General features: G+C 40.7%; 3 protein-coding genes across 10 annotated transcripts in view; 2 read left to right on the top strand and 1 right to left on the bottom strand.

The window, feature by feature from the left end:
* Window positions 1–5,339, top strand: part of LOC117939247 (FERM, ARHGEF and pleckstrin domain-containing protein 1-like) — a 52,516-nt gene extending 47,177 nt beyond the window's left edge. For all 5 annotated transcript variants that reach the window (XM_034864421.1, XM_034864422.1, XM_034864420.1 and 2 more), the window contains exons 25-28: window positions 1,361–1,521; window positions 2,277–2,384; window positions 3,396–3,547; window positions 4,366–5,339. In XM_034864421.1, coding sequence (XP_034720312.1) covers window positions 1,361–1,521; window positions 2,277–2,384; window positions 3,396–3,547; window positions 4,366–4,441 — 497 coding nt within the window. In that variant the 3' untranslated portion in view covers window positions 4,442–5,339. The remainder of the gene's footprint in view (window positions 1–1,360; window positions 1,522–2,276; window positions 2,385–3,395; window positions 3,548–4,365) is intronic.
* A 628-nt stretch (window positions 5,340–5,967) lies between these two features.
* Window positions 5,968–7,627, bottom strand: LOC117939317 (gamma-glutamylaminecyclotransferase B-like). 2 transcript variants are annotated; one of them, XM_034864559.1, is made up of 2 exons: window positions 7,505–7,627; window positions 5,968–6,463 (listed from the first exon to the last, which is right to left on the bottom strand). In XM_034864559.1, exon 2 carries the CDS (start codon window positions 6,439–6,441, stop codon window positions 5,971–5,973), a length of 471 nt encoding a protein of 156 aa, XP_034720450.1. In that variant the 5' UTR covers window positions 6,442–6,463; window positions 7,505–7,627; the 3' UTR covers window positions 5,968–5,970. The 2 variants fall into 2 exon arrangements, with proteins under 2 accessions (XP_034720450.1, XP_034720449.1); XM_034864558.1 differs by lacking the exon at window positions 7,505–7,627 and adding an exon at window positions 7,069–7,458.
* Window positions 7,628–8,519: 892 nt separating this feature from the next.
* On the top strand, window positions 8,520–17,658 carry arl13b (ADP-ribosylation factor-like 13b). Of its 3 annotated transcripts, none has more exons than XM_034864507.1 (10): window positions 8,520–8,975; window positions 11,070–11,140; window positions 11,493–11,742; window positions 12,295–12,400; window positions 12,532–12,734; window positions 12,816–12,930; window positions 13,347–13,497; window positions 15,205–15,327; window positions 15,981–16,049; window positions 16,730–17,658. In XM_034864507.1, exons 1-10 carry the CDS (start codon window positions 8,917–8,919, stop codon window positions 16,804–16,806), a joined length of 1,224 nt encoding a protein of 407 aa, XP_034720398.1. In that variant the 5' UTR covers window positions 8,520–8,916; the 3' UTR covers window positions 16,807–17,658. The 3 variants fall into 3 exon arrangements, with proteins under 3 accessions (XP_034720398.1, XP_034720397.1, XP_034720399.1); XM_034864506.1 differs by lacking the exon at window positions 8,520–8,975 and adding an exon at window positions 10,038–10,291; XM_034864508.1 differs by lacking the exons at window positions 8,520–8,975; window positions 15,981–16,049 and adding an exon at window positions 10,039–10,291.
* The last annotated feature ends 514 nt before the right edge of the window (window positions 17,659–18,172 follow it).

The raw sequence follows: 18,172 nt of genomic DNA, 5'->3' as shown, positions 1-18,172 counted from the left end.
TGAAGAGTATTGGCTTACAAGTAACAACAAAAGTTTTTTTTTTTCCTTTAGTTTTTCCAGACTCAATTGAAATGGCTTTGATCACTGTTTTGGCTCGGCACTTTGTTCTGTATCAAAGACCTGCAGCCTTGTTAAAATCATAAATGTGGTTCTACTGTTATATTTATATTATTGAATCAGTCTGAATATTAACATTCAATTAATCTGTCGTAATTTGATTCATGTCTGCTTTTATAAATGTTTCTGTGTTTGCTGCCAGCACACTAAAATAGCAAGAATGAGAATGTTTGTAGTGTTAGCTGTATTTAATATTAGGCAGAAGGAATCTATTAAAGCCAGATTGTAGTTACAAATTCACAATCTTGTACACAATCAACTCTTGTAAAAGGGGTCAGCAGCATGGATGAATTACTGAAGGGCCTACCAGTAGATCACGGAGACGCTGAACTACAAATAGACAGAAAGTGTCTACAAATGACACAAAATGACTACAAAGAGTAACAAAATGACTACAGAGATGCAAAAGGACCACAAAAAGACACCTAACAAATGACACGAAAGCATCTAAAACGTGCACGTAACGACTACAAATGACCCCAAATTACTACAAAGAGACATAAAGTACTAAAAAAATGCAAAATGACAAAAGAATAGATGCAAAATGCCTACAAAGTGACACATAATGAGTACAAATAGACTCTTTGACACTCTTTGTGTTTGCATGTCATGTTTCTATGTAGACAGGGTGTGGGCTTCGTACATGTCTGTGCCCAGGGGCCTATTGGCTCATAATCCGCTCTGGAAAAGAAAGAAGCCAAAGCAGGAGGCTCACACCAAACTTAGTATTTCTGGATCCAGTTGTCTAGTGGCAGTTTCCACCAGAAATACCAAACATTAGCCAGCGATGCGTAACAAAACCACATTCAGGATGCTGCAGAGCTTGTTTGTCAGGGTTTTATGTTGTCAGGGTTTTATGTTGTCAGGGTTTTATGTTGTCAGCACTTTGGCATTAAGTTCTGTTGCAACATTTGTGAAGATGAAAGGAGTTGAATACCAAAGCCTGAATTGTATTAGTATTTTTAAAAACGCAGCTGATATTATATTTTAATCTTGTTATAGTTACCCATAGGAAGTGTTTTATCTTCATGTCTTTAAACCCCATCTATTCTAAAGACCCACCTCTTGGTCATTTGTCAACATTTGTTGTTTGTAAATGTGCTCTGTGTACCTGCCTGGTTGGAAGGGTTCAGAGTTTATGAAACGATGGATGGTTCATGTGTCTGTTCTGTGAATTCTACCCAGCGAGAACACACTTTCTTTCTGCTAACCAGCACATTTGAACTTCCCCGTCGTTCCCCAGAGCTGTCGGACGACGGTGGAGCCGAGCTGGAGTCGGAGGAGGAGCTCTGCGGCTCGCGCTCATCTCTGGAGCGCCAGGGTCACCGTGGTAACACCACCGTGCACGTCTGCTGGCATCGCAACACCAGCGTGTCCATGGTGGACTTTAGTGTTGCCGTGGAGGTACCGGACTGTGTCTTTTTTAATCCGCTTTCTCTTTCCACACATCACACAACTGTTCCTACTCTTAAGGAGTCCAGTCTTGTGTGTTTATCTGTGTGTGTGTGTGTGTGTGTGTTGTTTGTCTCAGTCCTCTTCCCCACAGGCAAAGGACCATTTCCTCAATGTCCTTTGTCTCACTTTTCTTCTCATGTCTGTGTTTTTTCCTTTTCTCTCCTCCACACCTCCATCTTTATCTCTTCCACCCTGTGTCTCCTACTATGTCCTGCCATTTTTGTCTGTCTGTCCACGCTGACCCTACTAGAGGCCAGTAGTAGTCCGGCCAGTGAGTTGATGAGGCCCCGTGGCAGTCTTCAGGGGGCCGTGTCTGTCTCTGTGGTTTGCTGGTTCAAAGCACACAGCCTGTCGTTTAGTGACACCTGCTGGCGTGGTGAGGTACTGCAAGAGCCACAGCTGCTGGGAATGTCGTGATTCTCCCGTAATGTCACTACAACTACGCAGAAATAAATGGAGAGGAATACATTTCACTGGACACACAAGTTACCAGACTATTTAATATTCCTAAAGTATAGTTAGAATATTTGATGTCATTGCTTCTTTGCATGAAGGAGTGTAATTAGAGCTACAGATCTTTCTTTCCTGTCCTTTTATCCCACCATTTCAAACACTATAATGGAATCAGTAACTTTGCTTCACTTTGTTGAGCCTCCTGTGTCTTTTGTGGACTTAATTTCCATTCTCTTCCCTTGTGTTTTCAGAACCAGCTGTCAGGTAACCTGCTGAGGAAGTTTAAGAACAGTAACGGCTGGCAGAAACTCTGGGTGGTTTTCACCAACTTCAGCCTCTTCTTCTACAAGTCACACCAGGTAAGATATATCACTATACATACAGTAAGAATACAGGAACACAGAAAGTATGTGGTGTTGGAATTTGTCTGATACGGGAACATCATCTACCACAATGATCTGGATTTGTCCCCTCTGCCTTGGCCTGAGCTGTAAGCCCCCTTTTCCCATGACAAAAGTTCTCATCCACCAGCCACCCAAACTCCTCCTTCATTCCTGAGATCTACAACCTCCTCTACATTGTGTAATCCAGACTGGATTACTGCAATGCACTGCTCATTGGGATCTCTAACATGAGTCTTCCGAGACTATGTCCAGAACATTGCTGCAAGGATCCTGATGAGAGCGTGAACAATATGGACACATAAAGCCCCTTCTCTGTTCACATCACTGGCTTCCCGTCTCCACCAGGATGGAATATAAGGTCTCCTTCCTCGCTCATCAGTGCATCCATGGCAATGCCTCCACCTACGTGAAAGAACGACTAACCCCTCTAACCTCCACACGATCTCTCCGCTCTGCTAACAGAACTTGCCTCCTCCATTCCAGGATTAGGCTCAGCCCCATGGTTGATTGGGCTTTCTGTTCGGCCCCCCCTCGTCTCAGGAATTAAAAAAAAAAAAAGAGTTCAATCAAAGGACTTAAACAATTTTTTTTTAGCAAGACCTATGACTTTTAATTGACTTGCTTCTGCTTTTATTCTCTTGTTTTTAAGCTTTTATCTGTCTTTTAAATGTTTTGTGATCAAATTTTGATTTTTATAATCTATATAAACAGACACACACACACAGACAGACACACACAGATAGACACAAGACAAGGGACCAATCACACACACACACACACACAAACAAAAGAAAAGGCTACAGCATTGCCTTATCTGTCTTTCAAATTGATGGTTTTACCCTGTAGCACTTTGAGATTTGTTTTAAATGTAAAGTCCATAAATAATATATAAATAAAATGTATCAGTATGTTGCATAAAGACCATTATTGATTGATTTCCTGTCCTTCTGGCTCCTCTGCTCACAGGATGACTACCCTCTGGCCAGCCTTCCTCTGCTGGGCTACTCCGTCACCGTCCCGTCTGAGTCGGAGAACATCCATAAAGACTACGTCTTCAAACTCCACTTTAAATCCCACGTCTACTACTTCAGATCAGAGAGCGAGTACGCCTTTGAAAGGTACGGTATTTTGGGTGATCAGGGATGAGTAGGGGTTCTCAATATATCATATATACTTTTACACATCAGTATCCGTTTTAATCAATAACACTCTCAGTTGAAATAGTCAGGTATACAGATGATCAGAAATGGGAATGGATGTTTAATTTTGACATTTGATTTTGATTACTTTTGTCTCAGAAGCTTAGAAAGAAGATGTATAATAATTATTATTCAGATTGCTTCATACATAGCAAGGCACGTTTATTTATTTAGCACATTTTAGCAGCAATGCATTTCAAAGTGCTTTACACAAAAACTCAAAAACCTTTGTCAAAACCCTTCCTCCTCCCTGTATTTTGTGAAAACTATATCTTTGGACAGCTTTTTAAACTGGGTAATACTTGGACATTGCTTTAATAAGGGGGGTGGCAGTAGGGGCTTGGGAACCGGAGGGTTGGTAGTTCGAGTCCACATACGGACCAAAGTATGGTGGTGGACTGGTAGCTGGACAGGTGTTAGTTCACCTCTTGGGCACTGCCAAGGTGCTCTTGAGCGAGCCATCGAACCCTCAAACGCTCAGGGTGCCTTTCCATGGACAGCCCCCCCACACTGACATCTCTCCATTTAGTGCATGTATAGGTACTGAGCATGTCTGTGTAGTTCAGGACTGTGTGTAATAACAGAGTTTAAATTGTAATTTCCCCTTGTGGGACAAATAAGGGTACATCAATCTTAATTAATTAATACTCAATCCATTCCACAATTTCACTCCACATAAAGTAAACATAAACTGTTGTGTGCGCTTCAGTAATATGAGAACCATCGTTTTCCACCAGGTGGATGGAGGTGATCCGCAGCGCCACGTGCTCTGCCAGCCGCTCCCTGCCGAGCACCAGGAAAGACCTTTACTGATAATGTGCACAGAGAGACGCTCGCCTGGGTGAAGAGCTGGACTTCAGACTGCACTAACACCAGAAAAGACTCTTATTATATCAGACACAGAATCACATACCCATCACTCAGAGATCCTCTCAACACTTTCTGCACCACTTGTGTCTGATCAGCAATGTCTGTGATTTTAGTCGTGCATGATGTTATTTAGAACGTCATTGTTTTTTCTACTCCAAACTGGCAACACAAAGTCATGCTGGCAATGTTTCTTTTTTTCCTTTACCGTTAATTTGAGTGTTTGAGTGTTGTTCACATGCACACATATATATTGAATATTCACAATCAACATATTATGTTTATTACAAGGAGGATGTTATCTTCATGATGATCCTGAATGGTATCCATGAGAAGTATATGGGACACTGAAGCATGAGTTTGTGCACCGTTATGTTGTTTTTTTGCATTTCCTTCATAAATATTCCTGTATGCTGACACCTTTTGTAATGAGAGTATTACATGTACATAAAATGCTTGAATTAAGACTTAAACCCGGATTTTAAGCTGTGCATGTGAACAGACTCTCGATAATGACAGTGTCTTCTATGTATAATTAGATGAATTAAATGTGATGCCAGTTTGGACACAATTAGATCCATCTTTTTCCTTTTTGTACAGTACTTTGATACACTGTGAAATGTCCTTTTTTTCATGTCTCCCTGTGAGTTCTGCTTAGTTTAGAAGTTTGTTTATCCTCTGAAGGACACATGACTTTAACACTGCTTCCAACGCCAACAGAGATTTCACTCGTCCGTTTGCCAAATACCTTCTCCTCTGTGCTCCTCTAGTTTTCTGGATTTTACTATTCTAAAAAAAGATGAGAAAAGATGTGTGTTCATAAGAAAAATAAAGAGACAACTCACAAATTGATGTCTTCTGTTTTTATCTAACCCCCAGATGGGATGAGAACAACACAACAGAGAGCATGATCATGAGAGACAATTCAGGAGAAGTTAACACAAACCTGTTTCAGGTGTAACATACATTATTTTAATCCAAAGTGTTTGGGTACCACACCAAACATTACAAATTTACTTAACTATTTGAATGCGTGAGAAACTGGAGCATAAACAACACAGAAGACGCAGGATTAATGCCCTTTATGAAGTATATTTACAATGAGAAAAGTCAATGAAAGACCTTTTACATTTTGACAGCATAGTATCTACTCTTATCATTATAAGGTGACTGACAGCAACATGTGTGATGTGGTTATTATGTCCATATAGGCTGTTTTCTTTAAAAAAAGATGAAAACATTGTCGTAATTCTGCACTACTTAAATGCATTAAGACTTTTTTTACATGTAGTAGATACTGTAGGAACTGGATCGCAATACAACCTCCCAGTTTGATTCACATGCTTTCCAGTCGGTCATTAAGTACTCAAACTTGACAAAACTAGACACAATTCTTCTTGAGATGTCACTGATACTTTATATATTCTCCAACTGCTTTACACACAATATTTTGAGGCATATTTGTACAGGCTACATCAGTCTCGTACTTCTCTGGTCACATACTCGAGCCCATGATCTCCATATGCGTCGTAGCTGTCATAGCAGGGCAGTGAGGGCCAGTCTGGCTGGTACGCAGTCGTGCTGTACACAAACGCTTCTGTGATGCTCCCTGCTTTCGGCCTCTCCTCTCCCTCTGCCTTCCCCACCCACTCCTTCACCTCCAGATGGACCAGAGTTCGCTGGTACATGGTGGGAACCCCTTCAAAGTCATCCAGGAATTTCAGCATCTTGTCGTCTACTTTATAAATCTCGCCTTGCACTCTGTGACCCTGGCCGGGGATGTTGAGGAGGAAAGGGATATTGTACTTGCCGGCGATCACGAGTGGGTATTTCTGGGTGGTGTAGGCCGAGGCGAGAAGCTCCGCCGTACCATTGGCACTCTCAAACATACGGTAGTAGTTGGGCTGCCCCTTCTTCAGGGTGCCATAGACGAAGACCCGAGCCATGTGGATACAGGGGAGCAGACACCTGTAAAATAAAGCAAGGAGTAAGGGTCATGGCATTCAAATTAGGCTGGCTTAGCAACTTGTCACCATGTTTTTTTGTTTTTGTTTTTTACTAATTTTGATTTAATATGATTTTGGACTGTTGGTTGCATTAAACAATAGAAAATATTTTCTATTATCTACAGTATATGTCTACATTTGTAAGTGGAACCAGCACATACACAACTTGTGTAAAACTGGTCTGAGAATGTCGCTTTGCATACATCATGGGATGTCTTATAAATAACAGGAAGATAACAAGTAGAAGATAAGAATAAACACCTTCCACAGTTCTCTCTAAAGTGAAGCACCGATTTGAAAAAGACAAATCTCCCTGCACTGATCAGATGATCCAGGTGTTTAAGATGCACAGGTGGGCCGGTTTTTATTGAAGTAGCTCCACATCGGCTCAATAATGAATTAACTGTCAGAGAAGGCCACTGTTGTCTTAAAATCATTAACAACAGTGTGTGGACGAGTCAAAGTCCTGCATTCAAATGTTACTTACGTTACGTAAAAATGTATTCGAAAAGTACCAAAAGTAAAAGTCGTTTTAATGGAGTAAGTAGCGTAGTATAATTGTATTACCTGCGAAATGTAGCAGCCTAGATGTAGAGTACTGTTGGCATAACACGTCAGGTTTCAAGAAACACGGAACAAGGACAACAGACGTCCAATACCCGGAGCGACCGGGTTTAATGCGCTGTATTACAATGCAAAACGGGTGTAAGCGACCAGAACGTTACCCCACAGACAGTTACAGAAACACGGATGGAGGACAGTACCATAGACAGGTAAATAAAGTATTGTACAGCTTTCCCAGGAAACGAAGTATTTTTGGACAGGATGGGAGGAGAAGACTCATCCCTGATTGGCTCGCCCTGACATTCTTACCCTAACCACAACCAATCCCACTCCTCTTGCCTAAACATAACCCTCCTCCTGCCTGAACCTAACCAACGCAACCTGAGCACGCGACAAGTAATTCTTCTCCTACCAACCTGCAACAAATAAATTCCCCTACCAGAAAAGTGATGATGGGATGATGGGAGATTATTTTCTTTTTCTTCTTTTGACGTTTATTGGCTTCATTTAAGACGATTTTGTAAAGGGCTTCCTCCTTGCGGGATTTAGATGACCTATGTGAACAGCGCATGCGCAGTTCTCAATCGCAAAACTTTAATCCCAGCAGTTGGTTATATTATTGTCCACAGGAGGCGCTCTCTCAACAAGTCCCCCATTCATATTATTTCTGTGTCCCCAACGATTCACAGAAGAGAAAGATATCAGGAACACAAATTAATGTTTACTGATGGTTCAAAGGATACAGAAACAGGTTTCATATCAGGAACACAAACCTCCAATCTTCTGATTGTGTTCACAGTGGAGTTCTATGCAATCCTGATGGCAGTGCAATGGACTCAGCAGATTCAGAACCATACAGTGTTGGGTAGCATAGACCGTTACTCTATGGTTGGTAGTGACTCTGTGTCAGCTATCAGCTGTATTGGGAAAAGGGTGAACAAAGAGTCTCCAAGACCTTGTAGTATGTGATATTCTTCTGACAATTAGGTGTGAAAAGGAGAGGGGTAAAATATTATTATGGGTCCCAGCTCATGTAGAGCAACAATTGAAAAGGTTGATGAGTTGGCAGAGGAAGCTGGTCCAAAGGAAACCATAGATGTCAATATAAATCCATCCAAGGCTCATGTGAGGAGGGCCCAAGAAGATGCTAGAATGAATGGCATGGATGCGGGAAGGGGCCCATGGATAATGCCTTTCTACAGGGCCCAGAATTTTGTGCTACGTCCCTGGTGGCAGTGGACAATTTTAAAATGGCAACAGTTTTTTATTTTTTATTTGTACTAGACACTGGACTGTGTAACCATAGACAGTTAAAGAATATGTGTATAACATGATATAGTGCACTAAGGTGATAGTTCAATAGATGGCAGCAATGCAACTTTTTGAACGCCGCCTGTCGTAAAACCCCAAAGAAGAAGACGAAAAGGAACCTGGAACGACGCTGATTTGTTGATTAAGAAAGGTGACGTAAGCACGTCTGCAGCCTAGCAGCAGAAAAGACGGCGTAAACAAAGCGTCAGCTACACGACGGCTAACGCTCAGGAACGTTAGCTGACGTTTTCGCGAGTAACATACTTTTTTCTACCTGCATTCGGTTACATGTGAAACCCAGTTTTATTTTATCAGTGAGCACAACTTTCATTCGTATGCTAACAGACTCACTCATGCGCTGAGATTGAATTTAAACGAGTTACCAACATACCGTTATCGCTAACGTCAGCTAGCTACAATAGCTCGCTATGTAGCCAGTTTAGGTTAGGAATCGATCAGCTGGCTGAACAAGGTTGGATAGTGGTTGGACGCCTAGGGCTCGATGACCACTTGATTCCAGTCATCTGGACTTGGACTGCGATGTTTAGCCTGATGGCGAATTGCTGCAACTGGCTGAAACGTTGGCGAGAGCCTGCAAGGTAAGTTCTGTTTTTATTATGAGGACAACATCTTTGCTGCTCTTGTCCTAAACATACTACTCAAACCAGTTGGTTTCAGTAGTTTGCAAGATTGAGTCGTCAATTGATGTTTAAACGTAGTTTGTGGTAACTAGGCTACTATATGTTTTGGGTCAAAGCAGATCATTATATTGTACTTTATTACACAATATGTTAAAATACCTACAACCACTGACAGATCAGTGTTGACCAACCCATTATGATCATATGCTAATGTTTGATTAATGTGTGTCTGTTTTTAGTGTGTGGATTTTTTTCTTTTTTCTAATTTCCAATCTAGTTTGTAGCCACAACTATATGAGTGTGTGTGTGTGTGTGTGTGTGTGTATAATTATTCTCACTATGCATACATTCATGTTTACATTCATGTGTCCATTTGCAGTTACTTTTTCCTCACTTTTATGTTACTTAATTTCACATTTTACTCTATTTTACTATATAGTTATCTCTATATTTAACAATGGCCTATTCCTATGTCTTAGATAAACATCTAGTTTTTTTAACATGTGATTTTCTGTTTTATACTGATTAAAACAGAGTTGTTGGAGGGAGCCTGAGAACTTGAAACTTGACAGATTGACATTTTGTCTTGTAATGTTGAAGATCCTACTGCCGATGTTTTAAATATAGGAGCCTTCTTACACATATTTAATATAGAGCTGATATCTATCTATCTATCTATCTATCTATCTATTTTACTTATGTAAAGTACTTTGAATTGCCTTGTTGTTGAAAACGGCTATACAAATACATTTACCTTGCAAATTAGGCTATGAGATTTTTTTAGACCAAACAGTTAATCTATTAATCTAGAACATATTTGGTAGATAAATAGATCTTGGTAATAATCATCTTAGTACGTTTTTCCAACCTTTTATGTTGGATTCCCAGTATTTTTTAGCTGAACGTCCCTTTGTGACTGGATACAGAGTATGTAAATCTTTCTGAGGGTGAAGCAGCAAGACCAGCAAAATGTATTTGCGCGTGCTTATCCCACGTGGTGCCTGTGAGGCATCTGATCCTTTGGATTTAGTCAGAAATCCTCACCTAATCCTACAGCCAGGTCTGGTCAGCGGGTCAATTCCTTTTGGCCGGTTGCTTTGTGGGGTTTGAGCAGCGTGGACAGAGGTCCATGGGTTAGCAAGCGGAGAAAGGGCAGCCAGCGTGTCACCTTTTGGACGTTTACAACAAGCGGCTGTCCTCATGAGGTCCAGGTGGCTCGAGAGGACAGTTAGATGGATAGTGCGATTGATGTCTTTTCGGCGCAAGTGTCAAAGTTAAGTATGCATCCAGGAGACAAAGACGGGTGTGTTGGTGTGTAAGATTTAGCTTTATGTGCATTTCTTCTCAGATATTTGCAGTCTTTTCTTTTCAGTGCGAGTTCATGAAGTGGAATCAGTTGTGTCCTTTTGTTTTATATTTTGCATTTTTGTCTTTTTATTCTACATAATAGTTTAATGCCAGTAGGCATAATGTCAACCTAATGATATGCAAGGTTGCTGTTATAATTACAGCTTATAAATCTGACTGTTTATATTTGTTGATTAAAAAAACGTGTAGCAATATATAGTAATACTGAGGAGATGCGGCATCGGGATATTGATTTGTTGACAGGATAATTGTTATCAAATATGGTTTGTGAGAGTATTAAAGATTCACATCCCTAAAATACAGTAAGAACATTCTGGGTAAACAGAACAAACAAACGTCAATTCTTATTATTAGAATAACCATCAGTACTCTCATTGCCTTGAGAAAAGCAAGTATAGTGGATCTCTGTTTTGTTTTATTTGTGTTAGCTGACTCACTCACTCAGTACATTGAGCGCATCTCTGATTGCGTCGGTCATTCCGATTATTAATTGGCTTATCTTTGTCATTTCAAATGCATCATGAGACCAGCTAATGCTGCTTATTTTAGCTAATTCCCTGCACATTTGGACGCAGGGCACCATAAATGGCATCAGACGCTTCTTCTGCCCCACTGCTAACCTGGACCTCTGGACCTGAGGGATAGGGATGTCTGTGTTCATGTGTATTCGTTCTGACCCAACAGGAAAGTGACTCTGGTTATGGTGGGACTGGATAATGCAGGGAAGACCGCAACAGTACGAGGAATCCAAGGAGGTTAGAACGGTTTGTCATGAATGTTAATAATGTACATTTAGTGTTTTGCACATTTGTCTTGTCTTCTTTGTAAAAACTCTTTGTAAATAATAGAAAAGTTGACTTTGTAAATCATGCCCTCCATCTTGTTACGCCTCATTTACTCTTCTGTTTAATATTTTATTATCATGTTTATTTTACATCCAACTGCCTGACAGTTATGCCTCGCTGCTTTCATATTTTATCACTGCTAATGATTTAGAAAAAGAAAGAAAAGGAAGTTGTCTGATGAGGTTTTATTACCGACCTTACCGAATGCATTGTCTCTGTAACATGATTAATGTTTGCTGATTTATTTGTTTTGTTTTTGCAGAGAATCCCGAGGATGTCGCTCCTACAGTGGGCTTTTCTAAGGTTGACCTCAAGCAGGGCAAGTTCGATGTGACCATCTTTGACCTGGGTGGCGGGAAGAGAATCCGGGGCATCTGGAAGAACTACTATTCCGAGTCGCACGGCGTGGTGTTTGTGGTGGACTCCAGCGACGTCCAGAGGATCCAGGAGACACGGGAGACCATGGCCGAGGTTCTCCAGCACCCGCGCATCGCAGGGAAACCTGTGCTAGTGTGAGTGTTGTATCAGCCGAGGAAATAAGACTTGACAAAGGTTCAACATTCATTAAGTTCATTGTTTGTGGCTGTATTTAGTTTCTGAGTTAAATATAAATAAATAAAAAATAAAAATTTGATTACCAAAAAAAAGATAGAGAGAGTTATAGAGAAATTGTCTGGCCTAAAAGTCAATCTTGAGTGCCTGGTCCAATTTGTTTCTGAATACGTGCACTGCAGGTTGATTCCTGGAGGCATGTGCTTTGTCAGTAATCAGGACACAAAGCACAGGTTGAGGCACAGAGAGTTGAAATTATTTCCCCAGGTATGCAGAGATAGTGTTGTAATCAACAATCCACAATCAGGGCAGAGACTTATTTCCATAAGATTTCCAGCCACTAATAACTATGCAGCTATGCAGAGATTGAGTATGAGTTTGATAGCTACTTTATCTTTCTTTTCAAAGATTGACTTGGTTTTACCTGGAGCTTCACAGAACAGTTTTTATTCATTAAGCTTTTTCTTCATAACATGAATCACTAATAGCTCTTCATTCTGCTCTGCTTTCAGGCTTGCCAACAAACAAGACCAAGAGGGAGCGCTGGCTGAAGCAGACATCATTGAGAACCTGTCGTTGGAGAAGCTTGTTAATGAGAACAAGTGTCTCTGTCAGATCGTGAGTGTTTGTGCACCTGTTGTGGCGGTTGAATGACAATAAGGGCATTTGGTTTAATTGTGGTTTTACGCAAATATAGACAAATAGCCAGGCTTGTTATATATGTATATCCATATATGTTCCTACCCCAGGAGCCATGCTCAGCTGTTCTAGGCTATGGTAAAAAGTTCGACAAGTCCATCAAGAAGGGCATGAAGTGGCTCCTCAACAACATTGCTAAAGACTACGAGGCCATTACTGAGCGCGTGCAGAAGGACACAGCCGAGCAGCACGCACAGGAGGAACAGGACAAGAAGGAGAGGGCGGAAAGAGTGCGGCGGATACGGGCAGAGAGGTGAGGACACGCAAATCAACATATATGAAATGAACAAATCGGACCACGTTTCACCAATCCCACCTCATGTTGTGTCCACAGAGAACGGCAGGAACAGGAAGAGGCCGAACGTGATGGCAGGCAGATCATGGAGGAGGAGCTTGATGATGAAAACATTCCCAGCCCCTTTCAACCAATCAGCAACGTGATTACAGAGGTGTGTGTGATCATTGTGTGTTAGGGGTGAAGGAAAAAAATGGACAATTGTATGATTTTTTTTTTTTTTTTTGCATTTCCCTAGAATAATTTATTTTTTACCAATGATTCACCTAAAGATTATCTGTTTGTAAGGTACCTACGACACACACACTATACACATAGTACATGCACACAGCACATGTCTGCATTGGCTACAACACTCAATACTATCGCATTGCAATACTTCTAGAATCGCAATGAATGAAAAGTGCAATACAAATCCATTCGGCACCCACGTATCATGAAAGAATGGGATTGGGACAGAAGCATGTCCTCCAAGCCCTACTGTGTGTTGCTGTGTTTTAGACTGTTGGAGATATGGTGTATTTTGCAGGGCTCAGGAAATATTGCTCTTGGCTTTCATGTTCCTTTCAGAACGAGGATAAAGAAAAGGAGAGGAAGAGGCAAAAAGAGGCGAGGACCAACAGCCCGAAGACAGATGCTGATCAAGAGGAAGAGGAATATGAGGACGACAACGACCAAGAGCCAGACAACACAAGACAAACGCCGGAAAATCCCAGTTCAGGTAGGCGCCAAACCACCACCACATCTTCCAACTTTTCTGCTTTTGTTTATTACTGTATACAGCATTGTGGCTGGGATTTGCTTTGTGACCGGGTGACCGGGTACCAACTCATGATTTAAACCACTTGGCAAATAGTTTGACAGTTTAAAAAAATGTGTTTTCTGCCAAGATATTTATTTAGAAGACAACAGATAAAAATGATCAGACGTGAGGGCAGCAAAACCTTTTTTAAAGTCTTTCCTCGCAGCTTGTGGTTCGGCTTTGCACCATATGGGGGGAAGCTTGTACATAAATAGAAAAGGAATAGAAAGCAAGAAAGTGAATCTATTTTCACTTTGATTAAAACAAAAATGGCAACAAATATATCTTGGGTATATTTTAAAATGTGAAAGATTAACCCAGTTATAAAAGCAACTGTCTGATATTTATCCTCGTTTTCGTCACTAAGCTCAGAGTACTGAATTCAATTTTATTCATAGTATCAAATCATAACGAGTTATCTCAAGACACTTTACAAATAGAGTAGGTCTAGACCACTCTATAAGAAGAGCAAGCATTTAGTGCGACAGTAGTAAAGAAAAACATGAATATCTCAGATAAACATAATAAGACAGCGAGATAAATTAAGGGACTAAATAGATGGTATTGGGGAAACAGTTGGTAATTTCTCCAGTCTCGAAGGGGGCAGTCACTCTTATTTGATTATTATTAAAAGTTTTTAATTTTTAAAAGTTTTTTTTAACCTAGATCTTATTTCCTAGGGGTGGGAATAATAGTCGATTCTTAGATGCATCGCAGTTCTCTCTTGAATGATTCAATGCTTGATTCTGGTGAGTTAATAATCGATTTAAAAAATCAAAAAAAAATAATAAGACATACATAAAATAATCCTAGGCTGTTGATTTACTTTATAACAATACATCTGACCACCTCATGCTTCATGTTCAAAGAAGCCAATTCTCCTCCTTTAAACATGACTGAGCCTCTGACACGGAAGATCACTGAGAGAGAAGATGACTCAACATGTTTAAGGCTTAAGCCTGGAATGACTACAAAATAAAAACCTCAGACAAAACATTTCAAAAAACTTAGTGCCAAATATTGTATATGTAAAAGTCGAACAAACTCAGATTTGTATGTGTGTATATATATATAAATCTGAGGATAATCTGTTTAGAATCGAATCGTTGGCCTCTGAATCAGAATTGAATCGTGAGGGGCCCAGAGATTCCCACCCGACCATTTCCCCATGCATTTGTATCAAATAGACTGAAGGGATCGAAAATCTTTAAAATTGAGCAAGTTCGCAATGACGGGCCGGCGCAAACCGAGCTGCAATGTAACCTAATGGGGCAATTGTGCTGCCTTTTGTCCACTAAAGGTGATTGTATTTACTACTGACAGGGTTAGATTGAAATTAAAAGAGTCTGACAACATTATCGATCTAACAACGTGACTTTTTGTCTGAAGACAGCGGTATGAGGAGTGGGACACGAGTCGGCATCAGGGAGTCTGTTGTTTCATAGTAGGCTACAGAAATTATAGGTTTGTTATCTAAAATATTTTTAGTACCATGGCTCCATATTTAAAGGATTTTGACAATGTGGATGAGTCATTATGAATGGATGGCCTTCCCAAAATTACCCTATCTACTTTAGACATCTGGATTCTTTGTTTGTGCCCTTTTAAATGTCTCTGTATTTGCAGCCACAACAGGCGAGCAAGACAAAAAGAAGACGAGGAAGCTGCACCTGAAGAGAAAGCACAGGGTGGACCCGCTGAGGACGGAGGACGGTCCAGCAGAGAGCCCCACCCCTCCACCTCCTCCAGGTCAGTCTGTCCTTAAAAGTACATTTGTAGTTTCTAACTGAATCTCTGTGTAGTTTCACTCCCACGCTCCTAAGTTACTGCTCATTCAAACTGAATATTTCCTGCAGCTGCCCCTTCACAATAAAGGTTTCCCACTCATGATGAACCAGCTGGAGGCTTTTATTGTTTAGCGCTTCTAGGAATTGGAATGAATTTGTCAGCTAATTAGCCATTCAAATTAAAAAAAAAATTAAAATCTACACAACCATATGTGGACACATGTGACACTATTTGATCTGTGGGTCAGTTTCAAATCTTGCGTAGGAGGAGTAGTACAATCAGAGATAACCACAGTGGTGCAACATCACCAGCTGTCCAATACATCAAAAGATCACTTCGATGATGAAATAGTGGGAAGGATGGAACAAGGAATTTGTTGTCATTGAACTGCTTGATCTACTGACACTTTCTTTCCAGCATGTAGCCAGTGTCGCTGTCTAGTTATAGGTTACCCGATACGCTGTTGTGTTGATGCTAATCCCTCTGAGCATTCTCGTATCTAAAGGAGGCCGATGAACCAGATTCGACTTCTGCTATGAGGAGCATCATTTCTGACTTTCTTTTGACTGTTTTTAGGATTTGTCCTGATAACTGCGTAATTTTTTATTTTTTAGTGGGATGGGCCACACCCAAAGTTTCTAGGCTGCCAAAACTAGAACCACTCGGGGACTCGAGACATTCTGGTAAAGATGCCTGTGAAGTCCGGTCGTTCTTCATCCCTCACTGTTAACCATTGTTCACTTTCATGCATTACTTCCTTTTTGCATGAAAGCTCACTAACCTGTTCTTTGTGTGGATTAACTTGTTGAATAACTTTCATCAGTGTTTCCTCCAGGCAGTAATGTGTTGGATGCAATATGATCCCACTTAACAGTTCTAACACGTTTTACTCTTGTGGCTTAATCATATAAATAAAAATACTTATTGCAAATAGTAGCACCACAGTAGTTTTTTCTAAGGAGAAAGTCTGGTGGATTTGTCTCTTTCACAGCAGTAGTGGTAAATTACTCAATGTGATGTTGCCCAGGAAACACTGAGCTCTGTCTGGCTTAAGATGTGTGTTGACTGTTAATTAGTATCACAGACCCACATCACTGTCTTTCTCTTCTCCTCCATCTCACCAGGCATGTGTTTTAATGTGTGTGGATCGTTCATGGTGGAAGGCAACTTTATATTAACTCAAAGGCTTATCTGTGGATTCATCCACAGTTTACATATCCCATCTCACTCTGTGCAGCAACCGCCATGGCTAACTCTCTCTTTATTTACGTTGTTGTGGTAGGGAACTAATTGAGAGTTATTTCAGGACTCGATGTGTGCAGTTTACTAACGTAGTCTAACCTTTTCTCCACCCCCTCCACAGAATTTTACAAGAAGCCTCTCCCGCCACTTGCAAACAAGCCGCGGCCTAACAGTGACACTCAAGACGTCATTGTTTGACCTCCTTTACTGATTGAGGTCCTCCAATCATGGCTTTCTGTCTCAAGCGAGCAGTGTGGAGACAACCAAACGCAAGAGACACTGCGGACAGGCGACTCCTGACGTGGGAGCCAGCGGAGAAGCCGAAGCGCAACAGACTCGAAACACGGGAGCATCATGGGAAATAAAGTCCTGCTCAGAAACTCTTATGTGGTTCCACCAAATGACCTACTTTCCGTCAGAAACAATGAACCTGCCTGAGGTGGTTTTTATGTCAAGTTCTGTTTCACCTGGACAAAAGCACGTTTGGTGCTGAACCTTTTCCGCTACTATAGACTGAAACTTCATGAGTTTTATTGTGAATATCAGTGTTAGACGGTTTGGACTCCATTTGTCCAACTGAAACGCTTTCAATTGACAAAGAATGTACATCTGTCCGCTATAACCTTATATATGTTTATGTCTGTTACTGAATAATGGATTTGTATACACGCCGCCATTTAAAAATGACCATATTATATTCATTAATTTCACACGTTTTGGTTTTGTAGTGTAAACAAAGGTTTTATGATCTCATGGAGGTCTTCAGTGGCTTTTCACAGCTGAGTGCTTTAAATGTGACTTTTTAAAGTTGAAACACCTATATGAGGTGAATTGTTGGAATGGTTTTGCTAGACTACACTACACTGTACTGTACATGGAATAGTGTTACACTACACGATTGTTTTTAATTGGTCAGTTTTCGTGCTGAATGTCTTTTGGCCATGAAAAGATGAGTTAAATCTGTAATAGGGAATTTTGTATGTCCCTTGCTAGCAGCATCATAAAGGTCTTTTTATTCATTGTTAATATAAAAATATATTTGTCTTTGTCTACAGGGCTACAGATTTCTTTTCTTACGCACTCTGCTGTTTACACCGTTAGGTTTTTAAAGTGATATTTCTCTCATGGCAGGAATCGGTCTCCGACTTGTAGCCTCTTGGATGGCCCTGGGGTTTGTGAGCCAGTGCTGTTGTTGTTCCAGCTTTTCTTACTCCATCTCCAGCACCCCTTTTCACTTTGAAAAGAGCTAAAATTGAATCTCAGAAAACACAAATCAGGAGAAAGAAGAACTTGGAACACAACAGTGCCCCAGTTAAGTTTCTGTGTGTTGGAAGAGTTTCAATGGGATGATGAGTGAGTAGAAAGTACCGTTACACCGACACCTGGAACAGCCAGTATTGGGTCAGAACACGTGAGAATATGTGCAGGAAAAAAGCCACCATGAACTATAACTATAAAACTACCATATATTTCAAATCTATAGTACAGCACTCACTTTCTTGTTAATGAGGTCAATGTTTAGAAACAAATATTTTTTCTACCCAGTTTGACTTTTATAACCGCA

This window comes from Etheostoma cragini, chromosome 24, assembly GCF_013103735.1.
Source record: "Etheostoma cragini isolate CJK2018 chromosome 24, CSU_Ecrag_1.0, whole genome shotgun sequence".
NCBI lineage: Eukaryota > Metazoa > Chordata > Actinopteri > Perciformes > Percidae > Etheostoma > Etheostoma cragini.
The sequence above is the reverse complement of the archived record's forward strand: the minus strand, read 5'-3'. Positions and strand labels throughout refer to the sequence as shown.

Bases quoted from the DNA above. Each gene is read 5' to 3' on its own strand.
- LOC117939317 (XM_034864559.1), bottom strand. From the start codon at position 6,441: ATGGCTCGGGTCTTCGTCTATGGCACCCTGAAGAAGGGGCAGCCCAAC.
- arl13b (XM_034864506.1), top strand. From the start codon at position 10,218: ATGAGGTCCAGGTGGCTCGAGAGGACAGTTAGATGGATAGTGCGATTG. The intron at 12,931-13,346 runs GTGTGTGTGATC...TGTTCCTTTCAG, and splicing joins TCAGCAACGTGATTACAGAG to AACGAGGATAAAGAAAAGGA. The intron at 16,050-16,729 runs GTAAAGATGCCT...CCCCCTCCACAG, and splicing joins CGGGGACTCGAGACATTCTG to AATTTTACAAGAAGCCTCTC.